Here is a 23684-nt window from a genome sequence, read left to right as displayed (position 1 = left end):
CACCTAAAAACCAAGGGTCATTACTCAAACCTGTTTGTGGTACCGAAATCGGACTGTTCGGTAAGGCTGATTTTGAACCTGAAATCATTGAACCCTTACTTGAGGGTTTTCCAATTCAAGATGGAGTCTCTGAGAGCGGTCTGGAGGAGGGATAATTCCTAGTATTCCTGGATATCAAGGATGCGTACCTTCACATTCCGATCTGGCTACCTCACCAGACTTATCTATGGTTTGCACTACAGGACTGTCACTATCAGTTCCAGACATTACCATTCGGCCTCTCCACAGCACCGAGGGTGTTCACCAAGGTCATGGCGGAGATGATGCTCCTCCTCCACAAGCAGGGAGTGAACATCATTTCATATCTGGACGATCTGCTGATAAAAGCATCTTCCAAGGAGAAGCTGTTGCAGAGCACTCTCAACTCGGCTACTCCGGGATCATGGGTGGATCCTGAACCTTCCAAAGTCACATTTGGAACCGACAAGGAGACTGCCCTTCCTGGGAATGATACTCAACACAAGTGCAGAGGGTGTTTCTACCACTGGAGAAAGCGTTGGTGATCCAATCAATGGTCCGGGATGTCTTGCGGCCATCCCGGGTATCTGTTCATCAGTGCATTCACGTTCTGGGGAACATGGTAGCCTCCTACGAGGCTCTACAGTATGGAACATTCCATGCAAGGTTCTTCCAGCTGGATCTCCTGGACAAGTGGTCGGGATCACATCTTCACATGCACCAGCGGATACGCCTGGCGCCGAAAGTCAGAATTTCACTTCTCTAGTGGCTGCAAACTTCTCACCTGCTCGAGGGCTGTAGGTTCGGAATTCAGAATTGGATTCTTCTAACCACAGATGCAAGCCTCAGAGGTTGGGGAGCAGTCGCCCAGGGGGAAAACGTCCAAGGAAGGTGGTCAGGTCAGGAATCTCTCCATCCAATAAAAATTCTGGAACTAAGGGCCATATACATCAGCCTTCTCCAAACGGCACATAATCTTCATGATCGAACCATTCGGGTTCAGTCGCACAAATTCACAGCAGTGTCCTACATAAACAGGCAGGGAAGAACAAAGAGCAGGGCTGCAATGTCAGAGGTAACAAAAATCCTCCTCTGAGCAAAAAGGCACACGCTGGCGCTGTCAGCGATCATCATTCCGGGAGTGGACAACTGGTAAGCGGACTTCCTCAGCAGACACGATCTCCATCCAGGAGAATGGGGCCTCCACCCGGAGGTGTTCGCAGAGGTAAAAAGCCGATGGGGTGTACTTCATATAGACATGATGGCCTCTCGCCTCAACAGGAAGCTTCGGAGGTACTGTTCCAGGTCACGAGACCCACAAGCAGTGGCGGGGGATGCCCTGGTGACTCCGTGGGTGTTCCAGTCAGTGTATGTGTTCCCTCCACTTCCACTCATCACAAGGGTTCTCAAACTAATAAAAACATTAGGAATTCCGGCGATCCACATTGCTTCGGACTGTCCAAGAAGGGCTTTGTACGCGGATCTTCGAGAGGACCTTCCACAACAGCGACCGTTTGCCTATCAAGACTTAACGCGGCTACATTTGACGGCATGAAGGTTGAACGCCAGATCTTAGCTCGGAAGGGCATTCCAAACAAGGTTATTCCTACTCTGATCCAAGCTAGGAAGGGGGTAACGTCTAAACATTACCACCGGATTTGGAAAAAGTATGTGTCTTGGTGTGAATCCAAGAAATTTCCTACGGAGGAGTATCAACTGGAACGTTTTCTCCTCTTTCTGCAAGCAGAGCCTACACTTGGGCTCAATCAAAGTCCAGATTTCGGCCTTGTCCATTTTCTTCCAGAAACAATTGGCTGCTATCCCTGAGGTTCAGACTTTCTTGAAAGGAGTTCTGCTCTACTAACCACTCTTTGTGCCTCCTACGGCACCTTGGGATCTTAATATGGTGCTGCAGTTCCTGCAATCGGACTGGTTTGAACCTTTACAGGAGGTGAACGTAAAGTTTCTTACTTGGAAGGCGGTCACACTGTTGGCATCTGTAAGACGTGTTTCGGAATTGGCATTGTCGCACAAGAGCCCCTACTTGATTTTCCATGAGGATAGAGCTGAGCTCAGAACGCATCAGCAATTTCTTCCAAAGGTTGTCGGCTTTTCATATCAACCAACCTATTGTGGTGCCAGTGGCTACTGACACCTTGATTAGCTCAAAGTCTTTGGATGTTGTGTGGGCTTTGAAGATATATGTGAAGAGAACTTCTCGTCACAGGAAATCGGACGCTTTATTTGTCCTTTATGATCCCAATAAGATTGGGTGTCCTTCTATGCAGACTCTTTCTCGCTGGATCAGGCTTTCTATCCAGCATGCCTATTCGACGGCAGGATTGTCGATTCCAAATTCTGTTCAGGCCCACCCTACTCGTAAGGTGGGTTCTTCTTGGGTGGCTGCCCGGGATGTCTCGGCTTTACAGCTTTGCCGAGCAGCTACTTGGTCAGGGTCGAACACGTTTGCTCAGTTCTACAAGTTCGATACTTTGGCCTCTGAGGACCTAAAGTTTGGTTAGTCTGTTCTGCGGGAACCTCAGCACTCTCCCTTCTGTACTGGGAGCTTTAGTACATCCCCATGGTACTAAATTGGACCTAAGATGTAAGATAAAATAGGATTTTAATTACCTACCGGTAAATCCTTTCCTCGTAGTCCGTAGAGGATGCTGAGCGCCCGCCCGGTGCTTCGTGTTCCAGCATAGTTACTTGGTTCAGTATTGTTGGTTCGGCCGTTGCTGAATTGTTCCAAGTTGGTTAGCTTGGCTTGCCTTTTTGTTGTGTGTGAGAGCTGGTGTGAATCTCGCCACTATCTGTGTATTTCCTGTTCTCTATGTATGTCCGTCTCCTCGGGCACAGTTTCTAGACTGGGTCTGGTAGGAGGGGCATAGAGGGAGGGGCTAGCCCACACTGTTTAACTCTTAAAGTTCCAGTGGCTCTCAAGGGACCCGTCTATACCCCATGGTACTAAAGTGGACCCCAACATCCTCTATGGACTACGAGAAAAGGATTTACCAGTAGGTAATTAGAAAGATTGCTCAGAAAATAGGATTTTAAACAGCGTCTTATACGTTCCTTAGAAAGAGTTGCTCCAAAAGCTCTCAGCTGGGTCGCGACAACGCTTACCCACGAGTACAGTGCTGTTTCGGCGGGCGTCTGTGTCTGATATACTAGCAGGTCCAGCAGACGTTACCAGGCTGTGGCCGGAGCACGGGGAGAAGGTAAGGCATCGGTTCCGCTTAGAAGGGGAATACGGACACATCAGCACTATTTTGGGGGCAGACTACCAAACAGTCGCTGGCGCAGCTGCCACCTTGGGTGCACCAGTGCTAGGCCTTAGGGATCATAGGCTCCAGGAATAGTATGAGGCCGCGATCCCTAGGGTTGATGTCAGCAGTGAGGAGTCAAACACACTCCTGGTCGCCCCTCCCGCCGGTTCATGACCAGTTTCTTCCGAGTCTCCCGCCATGAACTGTTTTCATGCTTCCGTCTCAGACACTGTACACGAGGGGACCCAGTCGCAACATAGGCGACTGTGTGACTGGTGCGTCTGTGTTCACTAAAGGTTCATGCAGCGACAGTGTACACTAGTAGCGTCTGGATCCACTCAGGTTGTGTTTCCAGGGGCAATGGACCAAGGAAGAAGGTTGCCTGCCAATAAATATATTGGAACTTCGGGCCATATACATGGCACTGATTCAGGCAAAGGACATTCTTCGGGGAAAACCGGTCCAGATCCGCTGGAACAATGCGACGGCAGTAGCGTACCGCAACCATCAGGGAGGAACTCGCAGCCGAAAAGCGATAAAAGAGGTAAGTCACATACTAAAGTGGGCAGAACTTCATCTTCCAGCCTTGTCCGCAGTATTCGTTCCAGGAGTCCTAAACTGGGAACCGGACTTTCTCAGTCGACGCGCTATTCGGGCAAGCGAATGGGCTCTACACCCAGAGGTCTTTCAGACTCTAGTAGACAAGTGGGGGTTGCCAGAGAAAGATCTCATGGCATCCCGTCTGAACAACAAAGTGTTCGCATATGGGTCAAGAACAAAGGATCCCAGAGCAATCTTTGTGGATGCCCTGTCTGTGAGATGGGACTTTCATCTGGCTTATGTGCTTCCTCCAATCACCCTGTTACCAAGGGTGGTGAGAAAGGTAAAGCAAGGGAAAGGTGCTGCGATACTAATAGCTCTGGCCTGGCTCAGAAGGCATTGGTACACAGATCTGCAGATAATGTCGATGGATGCTCCACTTCTGCTCCCTCAACGTCCAGATATACTGATGCAGGGTCCTTGTTATAAACAGACATCTGGATCGACTGTCTTTTGATGGCGTGGCTCTTGAAACCTCTATCCTGAAGTCAAGAGGATTCTCACAACAGGTAATTCAAACTATGCTTAGAGCAAGGAAACCTTCCTCAGCTCACATTTATCACCGAATATGGCAAACCTGTATTCATTGGTGCAGTGAACGGAAAATGGACCCTTAGTCTTTCAGAGTTTCCAGGGTCTTAGCATTCCTACAGGCAGGAATGGATAAAGGTTTGAAGGTGGCTTCCTTGAGAGTGCAAGTGTTGGCATTGACTATATGGTTCCAAAAGAAAATTGCCAACTTACAGGATGTCGTTCTTTTTTCCAGGGAATGCTGTGCATTCAACCTCCTTTTGTTCCTTCTTTAGTTTCTTGAGACTTAAGTCTATTCCTGAAAGCCCTTCAGGTTGCCCCATTTGAACCACTTTAATAAAGTGGATCTTAAATGGTTGACAGCTAAAGTTCTCTTTCTACTGGCTATGGCGTCAGCTAGAAGATTACCAGATTTAGGGGCTTTATCATGTCGTTCCCCTTTTCTGATTATTTTTTTTTTTTTATCCAGATAAAGCAGTTCTAAGAACTATATCTTGGTATATTCTGAAGGTGGTGTCTAAATTCCACCTTAATGAAGAAATTGTAGTCCCAGCTTTCCAGGTACCAGGCCTTTCTTTGGGAGATGCATCCCTGGACGTGGTCCGTGCATTAAGAATCTACGTGGATCGTACCAGTGCCATCAGAAAGACAGATTCTCTCTTCATGCTCTACGGATTTCACAAGAGAGGATGACCTGCTGATAAGCAGACACTGGCAAGATGGCTTCGAATGACTATTTCAGAAGCATATTCTCAAGCTGATCTCCCTGTTCCAGCTAATGTGTCTGCCTCTGCTCACTCTACTCGTAAAGGTAGGTCCATCTTGGGCAGCACAACGTGGTGCTTCAGCAGAGCAGATATGTAAGGCAGCCACATGGTCTTCCATTAGCACATTCATTAGACTTTATGCCATGGATACCTTTGCCTCCCATGACGCTGATTTCGGGCAAAGGATTCTCCTGTCTGATCAGCTGCATCCCCACCACTAAATTGCTTTGGGAAATCCCATTGTTATCCTGCGGATAACCTGTTTACACTGTCGGAGAAATATACATTATGGTAAGAACTTACCGTTGAGAACGGTATTTCTCCTAAGTCCACAGGGATCCCACCCTGACACACCAGATTTGAGGATCCTTTTACTCGCTAACCTCTTCCTTCCTTCCTTCTATGGGAGGGTGTGCATGTGTGTTCTTCTCGCCTGATTAGGGCTATCTATGATGCTCCTGTCTTGTGCTTTAGAATACAACTGATTTGCCCGAGCCAGGAGGCGGGTATATGTGGATGGGCCCATTGCATGCTGGGAAGCCATAAAGCTTTGACCGATAGGTGCAAATCCGCTGTCGCTTCATCATATCCCATTGTTATCCTATGGATCCTGTGGACTTAGGAGAAATACCGTTATCAACAGTAAGTTCTTACCATAACGTATATATTGCCATTCATATGTACTAATTATATTATCCTGTTAATGCTGTGGACTGCATAGTATTTTATACAGGTGAAGTTTTTACTGCTTTTTGCACCTATAACACTACGAGGTGTATTCAATTATTGTCTGAAGCTGCCATCTTGACGGAAAGACGGCAGCTTCCGACAGGTTTAGGTTGGAAGGGGTTCCGATCTATTCAATGCTGGCTGATTTTTTTTCCGTCAATTCGGGAATTCCACATTGGCTGTCGGAAGCGCGGCCAAACCCGATATGTTTTAGCCCCTTTTCCGACAGTGTCAATCCGACTTTAAAGAAAGTCTGATTGCCATTGTCTGGAACGGGTCAAACCTGTCTGGTTTGGCCCGGCATTGAATACTGACCTGTTGGATCCTTTCCGTTGGAAAGGATCCGTCAGGAATTGGATACACCCATTTGTAACACAATTTTTGTACCTTTTGGTAGTAAGTGTTGTTTCTTATTTGCCTTAAAAGTACGGAAAATGGTGTTTAATCCCCTAAAACTTTGATAATGTGACCAGGACATTTTACACTTTGAAATTTACCTCTTTCGGATTCAAAAATGGTAAATTTGCGTTTTATTTTACACAGTGTGAGTAAAAAATGATTGTATGTCTAAAAATTAACATATAAAGTTGTACAGACAGGACCACAAAATAATTAGAAGTGAGTAGCTTTTCAAAATGTACGATTTTACAGTACATCACTTTCACGAGTCAGCCCCAAAAATGTAGTCTTCCATCATGTTCTCGTTATACTGTCCTTGGTAGCCATGTTCAAACTCCAGTATATCCTGGTGGAAGGGCTTGCCTTGCTCCTAATATGCTCTCAATTCTTGAATTTCTCATGATGAGTGACATTCTGCAAAAGAACATTTTAAAATTAGAAACATGTAAAAATAAAAATAGCAGTATTGTCCATCTTTTGCAGTGCCTGCAGACGAAATGATGTGCCCAAGGGTTTGCCTTGATTCCCAACATACATGCCGAAATATGTTTTGTATCCCTCACATATATCTTAGATGCTTGGATTGAGTACTTTTTTGTTCTTGTCTTGATAAATTGGCCACAGATAGAGCAAAATTAATTTGCAGGATTCTTGCAGCCTCTTGATGACATTCTGAGAAATGCAGTTAAGTATCTGAAGGGTTAAATGAGGAATCCGTAAAGCATACAAGTAAGTGCCATGTAGGCTGGCTTTATTTGTATTACCAAATATGGTCAAGCACTGTATGCTTGCTATACATTGATACTGTGTATCTGCTAATGCTCTAGTTTCACCATGTAGCCTACACATGCACGGACGCCCTTATATGGAGATTCCCCTCGTGATTGGCTCGTGCTATGTGTCCTTCCTGCATATGAGATCCTGTATGCTTTTTACTAAACTGCCTAGTAACTGTTAACGAGCCAATGACAATGTAACACATACTGCTTACACCCATGTATCCTGTCCTTTTTAACAAGCTGTTGCCCCCCTAATAAAGCAGAGTGATTCTTAACCAACAGCTGCGTGTTTATTCTTTGTGTTAAGAGTTGCTCTCACGGGTACCTAAGAGGTCATCACATCGAGGTGGTTCAGAGATATAATCCTTACAGTATCCAATTTGGAAACTGGAGATGCCTAACTGGTTGGGTTAATTTAGGTCCTTTATGTTTATACTATGGTAGTTTATATTACTAGAAAGTTCTAAAAGTTACATTCAGTAATGCACTGTCCGCTCCCATTGGCTAGCTGAGAGTAACACATGAGTCTGGGGGAGGGCAGTTACAGCATGATGCAGTCGTTGTTATATACACCCAGCTGTTTCCTGGTGAGATTACCGTTCCCACAGACTCCTGTAATATGAAGCAGCATTTGCAGGTACAGTCGGTGTTATTGGGATTCCCTCTGGCAAAGATGGACTGCTCTGCAGCCCCTGTGTTGCAACAGCACTGAATTATCAGAAATGCCCTGGAAAATAAGAGCTTTTCAAAATATCTCTGGCAAGGTTACAGAAGCATAGTTTGTGGGGAATAATTGCCATTTTCTATACTCTTGGGGCATTGGCAATTAATAAATAACACTTCAAACACAAGGGCAACTAACATTTGTTACATAGTGTAATGTATGTTCATGCATTTTAAATTGTCATATCTTCTTTTCTTGGTTGATTAACAATCATTAGTCATCTGTTTTGCACCTATTACTTTTGGAGTGGCTGCAGGATTAATGTTTCGCTTTAGTTCCATACTATCTTTTCAGTCACAGCTGTGAAATATCCACTACCTGTGCAGATCTTGAGAGCCTCATGTGAGGCCGGTTGAACCGATGTTATGTCAACAAACTTGTTGAGGGGCTTCTTGGCATGCTTCAGCAACAGTCAGTACAAGTGGGGATCTTTATCCAAGTGATCTGGGTAGTTTCCACCACGCTTCCCTAGCGCTGTCTGTAAGAACATTGCCTCTCCAATTGTAAGGGGACAGTAGGTTCTCCCCATAATTCAGTCAATGCAGTGGCCCAGTGAGTACATTTTTAGGGATGCCTTTTAGGTAATCTCTTTCGCCTGTTCCGCTGGTTTTTATATTGACGGTCTCTCCTTTTACTGGAAGAGCTGAAGTTTCAAATCCACAAATGGAAGGACCAGCATATTGGGTCATTTCCTTTCCTGTTCTTTTTTTAAGTCATTGTTCTCTATGATAATTCCTGCAGTGGTCTTGAGTCTTCAGTGGCAGTCCTGCTGCCACAACATGCTCGCAGTTGTGGTCTACCTCCTGTGATTAGAGTTGTCAGTGGCAGTCATGTTAGTCCCTACATTTCAGGAATCTAAGGACTGTGCAGGTGATTTCTCATACGTCCTAGAGGATGCTGGGGATACCATAAGAACCATGGGGTATAGACGGGATCCGCAGAAGACATGGGCACTTTAAGACTTTAAAAGGGTGTGAACTGGCAAGAGGTGACAAGGTGCCAAGCCACTGTCCTAACCCCGGCCAGTATAAAGATTTAGAAAAATAGCGGGACTGAAGCGCGCCATTATGGGGTCGGGGCTTAGTCCTCACAGCTCACATCAGCGCCATTTTCTCTTCACAGAAGCTGCAGAGACGCTGGTCCTTTCTCACACTGCTGTACAAGTGACAGGGTGCAAAACGGGGGGGGGGGGGGGGCACAGTGATTTTTGGTGCAATATAAGTTATTATAGGTCTGGGACATTCTGTAACGGTTTCAGAACCGGGTTTAAGCGCTGGGTTATGAGCTGGCAAACTTCCTCTGTGTCTCTCTGACAGGCTTTATTGTGGGTCTGACCCCTATATGCCCAGTGTGTTTGTGGGTGTTTTGTGCACGTGTGTCGTCATGTCTGAGGCTGAGTGCTCTTCCCAGGAGGAGACTGTATTAGGCACACAAACGGCTGTGGGGGTGACCCTGTCGGCACCACCGACTCCTGATTGGGTAAATGTGTTGAATGCTTTAAATCAGTGGTGTCAAACCCGTGGCCCTCCAGCTGTTGTGAAACTACACATCCCAGCAAGCCTTGCCATAGATTTTGTATTAGGAACTGCTGAAACTGTGGCAGGGCATGCTGGGATGTGTAGTTCCACAACAGCTGGAGGGCCACGAGTTTGACACCCCTGCTTTAAATGCTAATGTGGCTCTTATTACCAAAAGATTAGATAAATCTGAATATCAGAACCAGGCATGGAGGAAATCTGTGGAGGATGTGTAATTACAAGTTCAGACCCCCTCGGGGTCACAGAAACGTCCGTTTGCCCAGTCGGCAGACACGGATACCGACTCCAGTGTCGATTATAGTGATGTCAGATTAGATCCAAAATTGGCAAAGAGCATTCAGTACATGATTGTGGCGATAAAAGACGTATTCCATATCTCTGAAGACCCTGCTGTCCCAGAAAAAAAAGGGTCTGTATGTACAAGGGAAAGAAACCTGAGGTAACGTTTCCTCCCTCTCATGAACTGAACACACTTTGAAAAAATCCTGACAAAAAGTTTCAAATTCCCAAAAGGATTCCGGCGGCGTATCTGTTTCTCTCTGGGGATAGAGAAAAGTGTGAGTCACCACCCATGGTGGACAAGGCTCTATCCCGGTTGTCAAAAAACGTCTCCTGTCACAGCAGCCCTTAAGGATCCTGCGGATCGTAGACAGGAAACTACTTTAAAATCCATTTATGTCACCACAGATACACTGCTCAGACCAACAATTGCATCTGCGTGGGTGAGTAGTGCTATCGAGAAGTGGGCAGATAACTTGTCATCTGATATAGATACCCTAGATAGGGATAGCATCCTCTTAACGCTGGTTTATATCAGGGACGCTGCGGCCTACCTAAAGGAAGCAGCAAGAGGTATAGGCCTTTTGGGATCAAAGGCCAATGCCATGGCAGTCTCGGCAAGGCGAGCTTTGTGGATTCATCAATGGAATGCTGATTCCAAGAAAAATATGGAATCTCTACCATTTAAAGGTGGTGTCTTGTTTGGTGACGGTCTCGCTGATTTGGTATCTGCGACTACCGCAGGTTAGTCATCATTTTTACCTTATGTTCCTCCACAACAAAAGAAAACACACCACTATCGGATGCAGTCCTTTCTGCCTAATAAATACAGAAAGGGCCAAGGTTCTTCCTTCCTTGCTACTAGAGGAAGGGGAAGAGGTAAAAGATCACCGGCAGTGGCAGGTTCCCAGGAGCAGAAGTCCTCCCCGGTTTCTGCCAAATCTTGCGCATGACACTGGGGCTCCTTTGCTGGAGTCCGCACTGGTGGGGGCACGTCTCAAACTCTTCAGTCAGTTCTGGGTTCGCTTGGATCTGGACCCATGGGTATTAGAAATAGTGTCCCAAGGGTACAAATTGGAGTTTCAAGACGTTCCCCCGCGACGATTTTTCAAATCAGCCTTACCAGTTTCTCTGCCGGACAGGGAGGTAGTATGCGACGCAATACAAAAGCTGTGTCAAAATCAGGTCATTATCGAGGTTCCCCCGTCACAACAGGGAGAAGGCTTTTATTCGAGCCTGTTCGTGGTCCCGAAGCCGGACGGCTCGGTCAGACAAATTCTGAACCTAAAATCTCTCAATTTCTACCTAAGAAGATTCAAATTCAAGATGGAGTTTCTCCAAGCAATAATCTCCAGTCTGGAGGAAGAGGATTTTATGGTGTCGGTGGACATAAAGGCCGCCTACTTACATGTCCCCATATATCCTCCGCATCAAGCTTACCTGAGGTTTGCAATTCAGGATTGTCATTACCAATTTCAGACGTTGCCGTTTGGTCTGTCCACGGCTCAGAGAGTTTTCACCAAGGTAATGGCGGAAATTTATGGTTCTCCTGCGTAAGCAGGGAGTCACAATTATCCCGTACTTGGACGATCTCCTGATAAAGGCGAGATCCAGGGACCAACTGTTCCAGAACATTTCACTCTCCCTGACAGTTCTGCAACATCAAGGTTAGCTCCTAAACTTGCCAAAATCGCAGTTTACTCCGACGAAGCGGCTGTCATTTTTGGGAATGGTTCTGGACACAGAATTAGAGAGTTTTTCTTCCAGTGGAAAAGGCTGGAAATTCAGAATCTGGTCAAACAAATTCTGAAACCAGCAAAAGTGTCAATCCATCAATGCACTCGATTACTGGGGAAGATGGTAGCGGCCTACGAGGCCATTCAGTTTGGCAGATACCATGCCAGAGTTTTTCAGTGGGACCTGTTGGACAAGTGGTCCGGATCCCACCTGCGCATGCACCGGAATATAGTCCTGTCTTCAAAAACCAGAATCTCACTCCTGTGGTGGCTGCACAGCTCTCACCTCCTAGAGGGGCGCAGATTCGGGATCCAGGACTGGATCCTAGTAACCACGGATGCGAGTCTCCGAGGCAGGGGGGCAGTCACGCAGGGGGAAAACTTCCAGGGAAGATGGTCAAGCCAGGAAACTTGTCTACACATAAACGTTCTGGAGTTAAGGGCCATTTACAACGGCCTTCTTCAAGCGGAACATCTTCTTCGAAATCTGCCCGTACTGATCCAGTCGGACAATATAACTGCAGTAGCGTACATAAACCGCCAGGGCGGAACAAAAAGCAGAGCGGCGATGGCAGAGGCCACAAAGATTCTCCGCTGGGCGGAAAGGCATACAAGCGCGTTGTCGGCGATCTTCATTCCAGGAGTGGAGAACTGGGAAGCAGACTTCCTCAGCAGACACTATCTCCATCCAGGAGAGTGGGGTCTTCATCAAGAGGTCTTCACAGAAGTGACGAGTCTCTGGGGAGCTCCTCAAATAGACATGATGGCGTCTCGTCTCAAGAAGAAGCTTCAGAGATATTGTTCCAGGTCAAGGGACCCTCAAGCAATAGCAGTGGACGCCCTAGTGACGCCGTGGGTTTTTCAGTCGGTGTATGTATTCCGTCCACTTCCTCTCATTCCAAAAGTTCTAAAGATCATAAGAAGAACAAAGGTTCAGGTGATCCTCATTGTTCCAGACGGGCCAAGGAGGGCTTGGTATCCAGATCTTCAGGAATTACTCATAGGAGATCCCTGGCCTCTTCCTCTACGCGAGGACCTGTTACAACAGGGGCCGTGCATAGATCAAGACTTACCGCGGCTACGTTTGACGGCATGGCGGTTGAACGCCAAATCCTATCCCGAAAGGGTATTCCCAGTGAGGTCATTCCCATACTTCTTCAGGCTAGAAAAGGAGTAACGTCTAAACATTACCATCGTATTTAGAGAAAATATGTGTCTTGGTGTGAATCCAAGAAGGCTCCTACGGAAGAATTTCAGTTAGGACGTTTTCTCCATTTTCTGCAAGCAGGTGTGGATGCGGGCCTAAAGTTGGGCTCAATTAAGGTACAAATCTGTCTTATCGGTTTTCATTCAGAAACCCTTTGCCTCCCTTCCAGAAGTTCAGACTTTCGTGAAAGGTCTGTTGCACATCCAACCTCCCTTTGTGCCCCCAGTGGCACCATGGGATCTTAACGTAGTGTTGCAGTTCCTTCAATCACATTGGTTTGAGCCTTTACAGAAGGTGGAGTTGAAATTTGTCACTTGGAAAGTGGTCATGCTGTTGGCCTTGGCATCCGCGAGGCAGGTGTCTGAGTTAGCGACTTTGTCTCACAAGAGCCCTTATTTGATATTTCATGTAGATAGAGCAGAGTTGAGGACTCGTCAGCAATTTCTGCTGAAGGTGGTTTCATCTTTCCACATGAACCAACCTATTGTGGTGCCAGTGGCTACTGATACCTTGATTGAGTCGAAATCTCTGGATGTGGTCAGAGCTTTGAAAATTTATGTCGCCAGAACGGCTTAACTGAGGAAAACAGAGGCTCTGTTTGTCCTGTATGCTCCCAACAAAATTGGGGCTCCTGCTACCAAGCAGACTATTGCGCGCTGGATCTGTAATACAATCCAGCATGCTCATTCTACGGCTGGATTGCCGTTGCCAAAATCGGTGAAAGCCCATTCTACCAGAAAGGTGGGCTCGTCCTGGGCGGCTTCCCAGGGGACCTCGGCGGCTTCCAGGGGACCTCGGCATTACAACTCTGCCGAGCAGCTACTTGGTTGGGTCCAAACACTTTAGCAAAATTTTACAAATTTGATACCCTGGCCGATGAGGACCTCATGTTTGGTCAATCGGTGCTGCAGAGTCATCCACACTCTCCCGCCTGTTCTAGAGCTTTAGTATAAACCCCATGGTTCTTATGGTATCCCCAGCATCCTCTAGGACGTATGAGAAAATAGGATTTTGATACCTACCGGTAAATCCTTTTCTCTTAGTCCGTAGAGGATGCTGGGCGTCCGTCCATGTGCGGTCTGTGTCTGCAGTTATTAGTTATGGTTACACACAGATTGGATTACGTTATAGTCAGCCTGTTGCTGACATTGTTCAGGCCGCTGCCTTGAGGTATGTTGAATGCCAATTTGTATGGCGTGCTTGAGGTGTGAGCTGGTATGAATTAGTTCATCTATGCATAATGTAGGTAATTGTTCCTGGTCTGGTCTCCATATGTTCCTTGGTGTGTGGGATCCCAGCTCTCTCCCCCACTACAAATAGGCTTCCTCATGCATGCTGTTTTTTTTTTTTTCTTCTTCTTGGAAGCAGTTTTGCTGGTGACTGACTGGTGCTTTTTCCTGATTTCCGGTGTTCGCATCCATTTATGCTGCATTTTACATCTTATTAACTAGGGGTTATTAAGAAGTCTTGGAGTGCTCTAGTCCTAAGAAGTGTATTATTTATATGGGGTCAGGACACCCCACTTATCTAATGGCTGCTAGAGATAACAACAAAACAAATTATTGAGCGCTGTATTTACCTATGTGTATACATCCATGGATGCTAGTTTGTACACAGAGCAGATGCGGGTCACAATAGCCATGGCTTCTCACTGGGTATGTCTCGCTCACTATAGCCTGCAGTTATTGGGCAGGGCAGTCGTGTCACCTCCACCTAGCATCCCCTTTACCATGCATCACCGAAGCTGTGATGGGGTATCCTCAAGAACTCCTACCCATTGCTGCTGGCTTCTCTTGCAGGACCGTGACAGTATATAGACCTAAAGATATATACATATATTTGTGTCCTCATGCCATTTACAAATCACAGCAAATAGCCCCTCGTGGTACGCTAGGTCCCGTGCGACTGCTGCACAGAACGTCTTTCTCATTCAATATGTGTGTCTTACTTGCAAAAATAAAATAACTGGGAGCGTCAAAACTGCTTTGCTAGATTACGGATCATCGTGACTTTTATGCAGCTTTTTCTTTCACCAAGTTCTGTTGTGTTTCATCTGTGACTTTTTTGTGTTCAAATTTCTCTCCTAATTAGTGGTTCGCTGCATCTGTGATGCAAGTAATACGCAAAATTAAAAGAAAACTATGGGATGTTACACATCTTGGATAGTCTGTTGCGCCAGACATCTTGTGCCGTGTGACATTTAGAAGCTAGGCGCATTAGGATTTATATAGTGTGTGTAAATATATTAAAGCTAACAGTATTTTTTTTTTCTTTAAATCACATGTAAATAATAGCTATTTAAACTTGGGTTGCATTTTTGTAAAAAAGTTAAATATTGAAGCCCCTTAATGAAGTCCGGATGCTGACGGACGAAACGCGTTGGGACTAACTGCAGACATCTCCTTTTAAGGACAGATAAGCTTCATATATCTTTTTATCCTGTACGCATTTTATTAAGCTATTTTTCTCTGTTATATTGTATGGAATTACCTGCAGACATACAGTCTATGGACAGATAAGCTTCATATATTTTGCTTTCTTGTACGCATTTTATTCAGCCATTTTTTGTTAAATTGTGTATTCAATTTTTGTGTTTTTTAACAAAATTACACTGTCCTGGCTATATACTGTACTCATTTGGGAAAAAGCTGGTTCCCTAATTATACCTATGAAATAAGACAGTGATACATTATGAAGTCTTAAAATGGTACACACTGTTTGCTGTTTCTTCTTTTTTTTCACATGTACTTAAGTCATAAAAGAGGGCTGTCTGAGAAAAGCTTCTCTATTCCAGATAAGTGTCCTAAGCCATTTTTGTATCACCATTTTCCTTTATACTTTCCTCCCCCTTGTTTTATTATATCCTTCACACTCTTGGGCGCTTGTGTTCACTACTTCTTGTAAATATTGAAGCAGGTTTAATAAGCTATTTACATAATTTGTTTAAATTTTGGGGACGTTTTTGGAAGCATTATTACACAGTAAAGTGATTAAACATAGACGTGATATAAACTCAAAAACTATGAGACCTATACATAAGAAAAATAAAGTGTTTATGAGACAATCTTTTATAGTGTTTAAATATGTGCAGAGAATAAAAAAGAATGGTGATTTGCATTGTATCATTTGGCATGGAATAACCCAACTGTCTTTTTGTTTACAAGTAGTGACATGGTTAATAAATTGTCTAACGTATGTTATCTCCCCTTAATTTTTTTGATAAAGGAAATCTTTTCCAAACACTTGATTGTAGTTGATATTTATATTTCTTCTCATAGGTTACATGTTTGACTTGCAGTTATAAATCTGACACAGTGGAACCTTTCTGGGACTTATCTCTTGAGTTCCCAGAGCGTTATCATTGCTTAGAAAAGGGAATAACACCAGTCACAACTACTGAGTGTACACTTACCGAAATGTTGGCCAAGTTTACGGAGACTGAGGCCTTGGAAGGAAGAATCTACGCTTGTGACCAATGTAACAGTGAGTTGCTTTTAACTGTCATCTTATTCAGTATAAATTTAGATTTACCACTTAATTTAAACTTGCTAGCATTAAAAATTTTTAAATGATTATTAGTTGCATATAATATATATATATTCCTTGAAGTCCAAGGCAGAGTGACTCCGTGGAAGTCACAAGCACACCTACAGGCATTCTGATGAATGAATGCCTCAATACTTACATTTCTAGACTATAGCCCTTATAAGAGTTTTTCCATCTGTGCAACAATCTTTTGCACTCCATAAATAGTTAATGTTTTCTAAGAAAAATCTAAACATTGCTGTACACATGGTTCTCTAACTGTACAGGATGAATGATAACTATTGAGGCCGTTTTCTTTCTTGCTAAGGCCGGCGGCGGAAGTCGTCCCCAAAGCCCCTTGTGCTCAGTGAGGCCAAGAAGCAGCTTATGATATTCAGACTACCTCAGGTCCTACGGCTGCATCTTAAGCGGTTCAGGTATGTGTGTTGCTGTTCTTTCGTACTTTTCTGAAACATTCAATTTAGGTAGGTTTATATCCGATTAGCTGATAAACAATGCATTCATAATAATGTATGTCTAACCATTAATCCAGGGATATGATTGAAAAATTGCGTTTAGTATGATTTACCTACAATCAAAATCCTGATGGTCAAAATACAGACAAGGTTAAAATAGTTTTTCCCTTTTTTTGGGTGTGTATCTCAACATAGGTCAACATGGACACCGTATAAGTGCACCGCGTCTCCTCGCATGGATCGTGGTGCTCGGAACACTATTTTAGTCCCCGTCCAGGTCACTAGGATGGTAAAGTATGAATAAGTCAGTTTCAATAAAGAAAATCATGAAAAACTCATGTTGACTTTTTCACCCGTCGGCATTTTAAATGTTATTTTGACTATGTCTGTATTTTGACCATCAGGATTTTGATTGTAGGTAAATTGACTGTATCCCGAAAAATCATTTGGAGACCTTATATGCAGACTTACGGGTCTTCCATATCAATTCAGAGGATGTACTGTGGGAAACATGTCAGTGTTTGGTTTTCCCATAGTGTTTAATTGTTACATGAAAATAATGACATTAACTGATTTGCGGTTTAGAACAGTCTTTCTGCACAAGAAAAATGGAATTTAATAAACTATTATCTGCAATCTGGATATTCTAGGGTATATTTTTATCTCCAGTGTTCTAAGTGGTGGTGTTGACCTTTGGCAAAATGTGATCTAAAATTAGCATGGACATGATCCTATCACAGGAGATAAGCAGAAGCCCATTGTGTACCCTTCCACCTGACATCTTATTCACTGTTTGGTGGGCTCTGGGTAGAAGAGGGGGAGCTTGTGATTTCTTTAATGGTAGCCTCCAATGCAGGATGGCACGGGGTTTAGCTGGAGGTCGGCATCCTTTGTTTGGGGTAGGGGGTGTGTCGATTCCTAGCAGTGAGCTGCACTTCGACGTGGCCAATAAGTCATACTGCGCTGATATTTCTAAAGGAAAGGTCAGTGTTGCTCAACTTTTGACTGTGTTACAGTAATACCCTTTTCTCTAATGTCCTAGTGGATACTGGGGAACTGTACTTTAGTACCATGGGGAGGTATAGCTCAGGTCCACTGGAGACCGGTGTTTTAAAACCTTTAGTGTGTGTTTGTGCTGGCTCCTCCCCTCTATGCCCCTCCTACCAGACTCAGTTTAGAAAAATGTGCCCAAGGAGCCGGGTGCATTTCTCTGGAGCTCCAGAGAGTTTCCTTTATTTTTTATTTTAGCTTTTTATTTTGAGGTAGTACTGCAACCAGTCTACCTGCTTCGTGGGACTTAGAGGGGGGACCGAACCAACCTCCTGAGGGTTAATGGTTTGTAATCCCAGCTGACAGGACTCTGAGCTCCTGAGGTGCTGATCACTCATTGTCAGTATGTGTGCCCACGCCAGCAGCTAGCAGCCACCCTCTAACAGATGCCGAAGATCGTCAGGTGCGGTGAGGGGGGTCCCAGTTAGCGGGTCCCCGGTGCGGTTTGGCGGCATGTCACACGGCGGTCACGGGCCACGAGCTGCAGTGCCCTCAGCGGACTACACTGGCTCCGCGGGTTTATGCTCCACAGTGCTCACTGTCATTTGCTGCGGATCATCAAGGCTACATGCACGCTGCTCTTCCACGAACCCACGTTGTTGCAGACTCTGTACTAGTACCAGGGGGTCATAGCAGGGGGGGGGGGGGGGGAGCAAATCAGCGGTATCGCCGCTGCACATCTATAAGGTTATACACATTTTCACCCATTGCGCTGCTGTGTTCTGTGTGCTGGTCTCAGATTCTGTGTGTCACTCCAGGTGCGCTCTCGGGTCTGTGTAGAGGTGTTTTTAATTGAGTTGTGCTGTACTACAGTTATGTACAATATGTCTATTGACATGGTTATCTGTGCTGCTTGTAACTCTACCCCTTCTTCTGCAAGTTCCCTCATGTGTGAACAATGCTCTTTATCTCTACAGGGACACAGTTCACAGGCACCTGACTGGCTAGATACTTTTAAGAGCATGATTCACAATGTGAATTCAGAATTAGCTGCAGTTAAGGAGGAGAGACAGGTGTTAAAACAGTCTATTGATTGTATGGCCAAAGCAGCAGATACCAGAAAGGCTTCTCAGCCCCCTCTGCTGGTTTCACATAAACGCTCACTGCCACAGGTGCTCCGATCTGATTCTTACCAGCCTGATGTGGATGATGATATGGATGAGGACAGCTCTCTGTCCCTCAGAGTGGAGGTCCTCATTTATGCTGTAAGAGAGGTTCTTCACATACCAGATCAGGAAGCAGAATCAGATGAGGAGTTGTACTTTAATGGTACCCAAGACCTCAGCCACGTTTCCTGTGTCTACGGAATAAACTCCCTGGCCATGGAGGCATGGGTAAAGCCTAACAAGAAATTTAAAACTCCTCAGAGCTGTGGACAGGAAGGTATGGTGGGGGGAGGGGGGGGTGTTTAAAAAAAACATCAGTCGATACGTCTGTGTCCAAACTGTCTAAGAAATTGGTTCTGCCAGTGCCAGGGGCTATAGCCCTTAAAGACCCTGCTGACCGTAAAATTGAGACCATTCTCAAGGAAATATATACGGCAGCGGGCGTAGCACAGCGCCCCACAATAGTTTGTGGTTGAATTTCTAGGGCAATAGTCAAGTGGTCCGAAAATATTATTAATGGATTAGGCACTCTGCCCCAGGATGAGGTCATTACTGTGCTGCAACACATACAGGATGCTGAAAATTTTTTGAGCGAGGCTATAAAGGACTTGTGTAAGATAAATGGCCGCACTACTGCTATGGCAGTTTCAGCATGCAGAGCTCTGTGGTTACCTCAATGGTCAGCGGACGCGGATTCCAAAAAGGGTGTAGAAAATCTTCCCTTTACAGGTGATGCCTTGTTTGGGGATGAGTTAAATAAATGGATCTCCTAGGCAACGGCAGCTAAGTCTACCTATCTGCCGTCTGCTGCACCATCTGCTAGAAGTTCTTACATAGGACCCTCCTTGCAGTCTTTTTGCGTGGCAAGGTGCAGAGGCCGAGGGGTCTCCACCACTCCGAGAGGATCTCGTGGTAAGTCCTGTAAACCTGCAACTGCTGCGTCCCTGGACCAGACCACCGGATCCCCTGCTGCTAAGCCCTCCGCGTGACTGTTGGCCCCAGCGGCAAGGCAACTTTCAGGTAGGTGCTCGACTTCCACACTTTGCACACGTGTGGGTGAAGTCCTGCCGGGATCCTTGGGTGAGGGACCTCATTTCCCAGGCATACCGGCTGGAATTTCAAGCACTTCCTCCTCCCCAGATTTTTCAAATCGGGCTTACCAGTTTTGTCCGCAGCAAAAGTTACCTTGCAAGAGGCTATTCAAAAGCTTTTGCAGACAGGGATGGTGGTTCCAGTACCTCCTCTGTTACACAACACGGGTTTTTACTACAGTGTTTTTGTCGTTCCAAATCCGGACGGTTCGGTGCGACCCATCTTGAACCTGAAGTCTCTAAACCCGTATCTGCGGGTATTCAAATTCAAGATGGAATCCCTGCGGGCAGTGGTGTCCAGTCTGGATGAGGGGGAATTCCTGGTATCTCTGGATGTCAAGGATGCTGTGACCGGACGGCCCGTACAACAACCCTCGCCCGTCCCTAATCACAGAAAGGATGTTAAGCTCACACGGGACCTGGCCACATAGGGGATTTCCGCTTACCGTCAGTAACCGCCTGTTACTGACTACCCACTGCGCAGCGGGCGGGTACTACGCTGCCACCACCAGACTCCTCGTAGCTGCAGCGTCTGGAACACGGTTCTGCTCTTTATGCGTCGACACACTGTCTTACCACGCCTGTGTGTGGTGTTGACGAATCCCCACTAGTCGCTTCACTAGGCCTCTACCCGGTAGCTGGCTGGAGGCGGAGTTTGGAAATGCTGGGTACACCCTGGACAGCCAGAGAATGGAGCTAGGTTTCGCTTAGCCCTGCAGGTCACAAGATGAAGCGGTCGTCTTGAGGCAGATGATGTTTATTTGCTCAAATAGTCTTAAAAAAGACTCTTCCCTATTGCTAGGGGCAACAGCAATACAGCAGAAGAAAATGGTATAATACACTTTTCATGGGGCAGCTGCCCTCCTTTTATCCTACTCCAATACACAATACCACAGGGGGTAAGTCCGCCCTGTGGTTTACAACCAGTCATTGTTTACCCATGGGCTGTGCATGCCTTGGTCAGTCCTCTATGGACAGTGGGGAGTGGTCACTCTCCCTTGACCATCCCACCCTGGAGGATCTGGATCTACCCCGGTGACGTTCAGTCTGCGCTGGGGGAAGTTTTCCCACCTTAAACTTACTTCCAGGAATCTGCCTGGGATCCAGCTCAGCATCTGCAGCCTGAATTCGGGCTCCAGAGCTGGGCATCCTAGATTCCCGATCAGGGTTTCCTGCTCACCAGAGCTGTGAAGCTCCAGAAAACCACCCAGCTTGTTGGAAAACTGTGCTTCTCCTCTCTCTCCCTATGGTACTTTTCAGTTTGAGGTTGGAGGAGAAGGCATTCCGTTTTTGGAGAAAAGGTCCGGAGGAATCCAACATCCTGCACAGCCATGGATTCCCCCCTCCTGGGACACAACAACCAGTAAGTGTATTTTACCTTTAAAATACAGTACATTAAAATACACGGTACATTTCTGTTTAAATCTGTACTGAGCCTGTGCCCTGCATGGGCTCCACGTACCCAGGCACTGCAGTGCCTCATCATATAATATATATATATTTTATTATGTTTAAATACATTGTTGTTTCCTGGGCTGCAGGGCTGAGAGAGCCCAGCGCTGAGCACAGTTAAACTCCTCCTGGCTGCAGCGGCAACTCTCAGTGCTCAGTCCTGTGCAATGCCTGCCACTGGGGTTCAGGAAGCTGTCTCTCCCTGTCCCCCAAGTGCGGCACTCACTTAGTGGCCACGCCGCAGCCCACTGGAGGGGATCTGGGCTGCGGCGCACCCCCCTCCTGAAGCCCGGCGGCTCAGGACGCACGTCCCGGCCGCCACGGCTCTGTGTCTCCTTGCAGCGCTGAGGGACCCCGGCTCACTATCCTGCTCACCCCTTACAACATAGTGAGCCAGCTATTCCGTATCCCATTGAGCGGCGCACCCCTCTGCAGCCCGGGACGCTCGCGGCCCCCAGCGGAGACTTCACACACAGAGCACTGCAGCGGGAGCTGATCTCCCGGCTGCAGCGGCTCTCCTCTCCCCCGGCGCACGCACACAGCTCAGCACACCGGGGACTGCCCTCACTGCTGCGGTCGCCGGAGAGGTCCGGGACCGCGGCACACATGTATAAACACTTTCTTTTTTTTAAATACACGGCGCCTAGCGCCCGCAGTACATTTTAAAGATGGCGCCTAGTGCCAGTGCACATTTAAAATTGGAGCCAAGTGCCCATTGTCCAGTGAAATGGCGCTGGGCACTGAGGGTTAACCCCTTCAGTGCCGCGGCCGCCATTACACATGTGGCAGGAGGATCTCTCCGGCCACACTCCTCTTCCCCCCAATTCAAGTGGGAAATCTAGGGAGTTATGTCCCAATAATTTGGCTACTGGTCCCGCAGTGAAGTGGATGCTATCTGGTAGGGTTAGGCTCCAGCCTAGACAGTCCATCCACAGTGCAGTGGGCCTTTCTTTGTGGGTACATAATGTTCACGGAGTCCACATGAAGTCCAAGTTCAAGGCTCCACCACAAAAGTCTGTCAATTCTCTCCAAGGAAGGTTGCAACCACCTTAACATTTAGGTGGTAAGTCACCACTGTGGGGGGCCAGTTACACAAACAAGGTAAAAACTGGTCCAATGTACACACAATTGCCACACAAGGTGTCCCAACTGTGGCATACCCTACCTCCTACCATAGCAGTGTTCAGCTCAAACAGGCCATAGGGTGCTCCCGCCCATATGGCTTCTCCTGGCTCAGTACTGCTCCCAGTCCGTGCAGTGGTTCATACCACAACGTCCTGGTCAATGACTGGATTGCCAACTCACTAGCGGGAGTCCACTGACTTGTGAATGCCCTTCCTAGTCATCTCTGTAAGGGGGTTCACTACAGAACTAAAGTCAGTGACAACATGTCCGTAGGGCCTTACAAGTTCTAAGGTCAGTACCTGTCTTGGTGATGTGGGTCGGGGACAGCCTCTGTTAGTCTCTGGTCGCCTCTGCTTTTGGCCAACCCCGGTCTCCTCCCACATGGTGCCGCAGGCACTGCACCTCTGTCAGTCCTAGCTGCCATCTGTCTGTCAGACCTGCCCTCCAATCCTCTGTCGACCTATGACTCTGGAAACCTACCCTATCACCTAGGTCTGCTCTTTCCTCGTCCGCTACCTGTGCCACAGTGATGGCGGTTAGAACACCAGCCTTTGGATCCCGTGTGGCATCCACTACAGGGTGGCTGCATGTCTTCCTCGATCTACTGCGCCCAGGCAGGTGACCTGCTATGTCCACAACAACTTGCTATAAAGGTTCCCCTATGCGCAGAGGCCCAGAGACAACACAAACGCTGGAGTGCCCCAGCTGCCAACGCATGGCACCAGCCTTACAGTTGGTCTGGGCGTCATCCGACATTCCAGACCAGGGTAAGCTCTGTGTCAGGCACTTCAGGGTTTGGTCTACCTCCGAGTGACTGTCCAAAGGGGTTTCGCTGGCAACCGACATCGGTTGTGCAGGAAAGTTCCCTGGGGGGGACTAGTCGTACACATTCACTATCTGGTCTATGCCCTACCACTTTCCTTGTTACCCTGTACCTTAACCCTTCCCACCAAGTCACACTTCCTGCCCCAAACCTGTTAACGCCGCTGCCAGAGTGGCGCCTCCTTTCAGGGATGGATCAGAGAGTTAAGCCTCCCTAAACTCCTGCCTGCGGCCCTCAATCTCTCCTAAATTGGGACACTCTACAGGGGGCTCTAGGTGGGGACTACTAGAGTCAGTCTGGTAGGGGTCAGTCACGGAAAGGTCAGTGTGGTTTCTCATACTCACCGCCGGAGTTGGCAAACCACTTGGGTCAGGAGCATCATTGGGCACCCCCACAGGTTCAATCAAGCTGGAAAAAACATCCTCTGCATTGCTAGGGGGCGTAGGCATACCAGAGGCAA

At 46.8% G+C, this 23684-nt stretch overlaps 1 protein-coding gene across 7 annotated transcripts in view; it reads left to right on the top strand.

The window, feature by feature from the left end:
• Nucleotides 1-23684, top strand: part of USP49 (ubiquitin specific peptidase 49) — a 378308-nt gene that overhangs the window by 269474 nt on the left and 85150 nt on the right. For all 7 annotated transcript variants that reach the window (XR_010236072.1, XM_063955079.1, XM_063955073.1 and 4 more), the window contains 2 exons: nucleotides 15855-16059; nucleotides 16430-16538. Coding sequence is in view for 6 of the 7 variants with exons in the window: in XM_063955079.1 (XP_063811149.1) it covers nucleotides 15855-16059; nucleotides 16430-16538 (314 nt within the window). In the remaining variant the exon portion in view is untranslated. The remainder of the gene's footprint in view (nucleotides 1-15854; nucleotides 16060-16429; nucleotides 16539-23684) is intronic.

This window comes from Pseudophryne corroboree, chromosome 2, assembly GCF_028390025.1.
Source record: "Pseudophryne corroboree isolate aPseCor3 chromosome 2, aPseCor3.hap2, whole genome shotgun sequence".
NCBI lineage: Eukaryota > Metazoa > Chordata > Amphibia > Anura > Myobatrachidae > Pseudophryne > Pseudophryne corroboree.
Note: the sequence above shows the minus strand (reverse complement) of the source record. Positions and strands in the feature narration are given on the sequence as shown.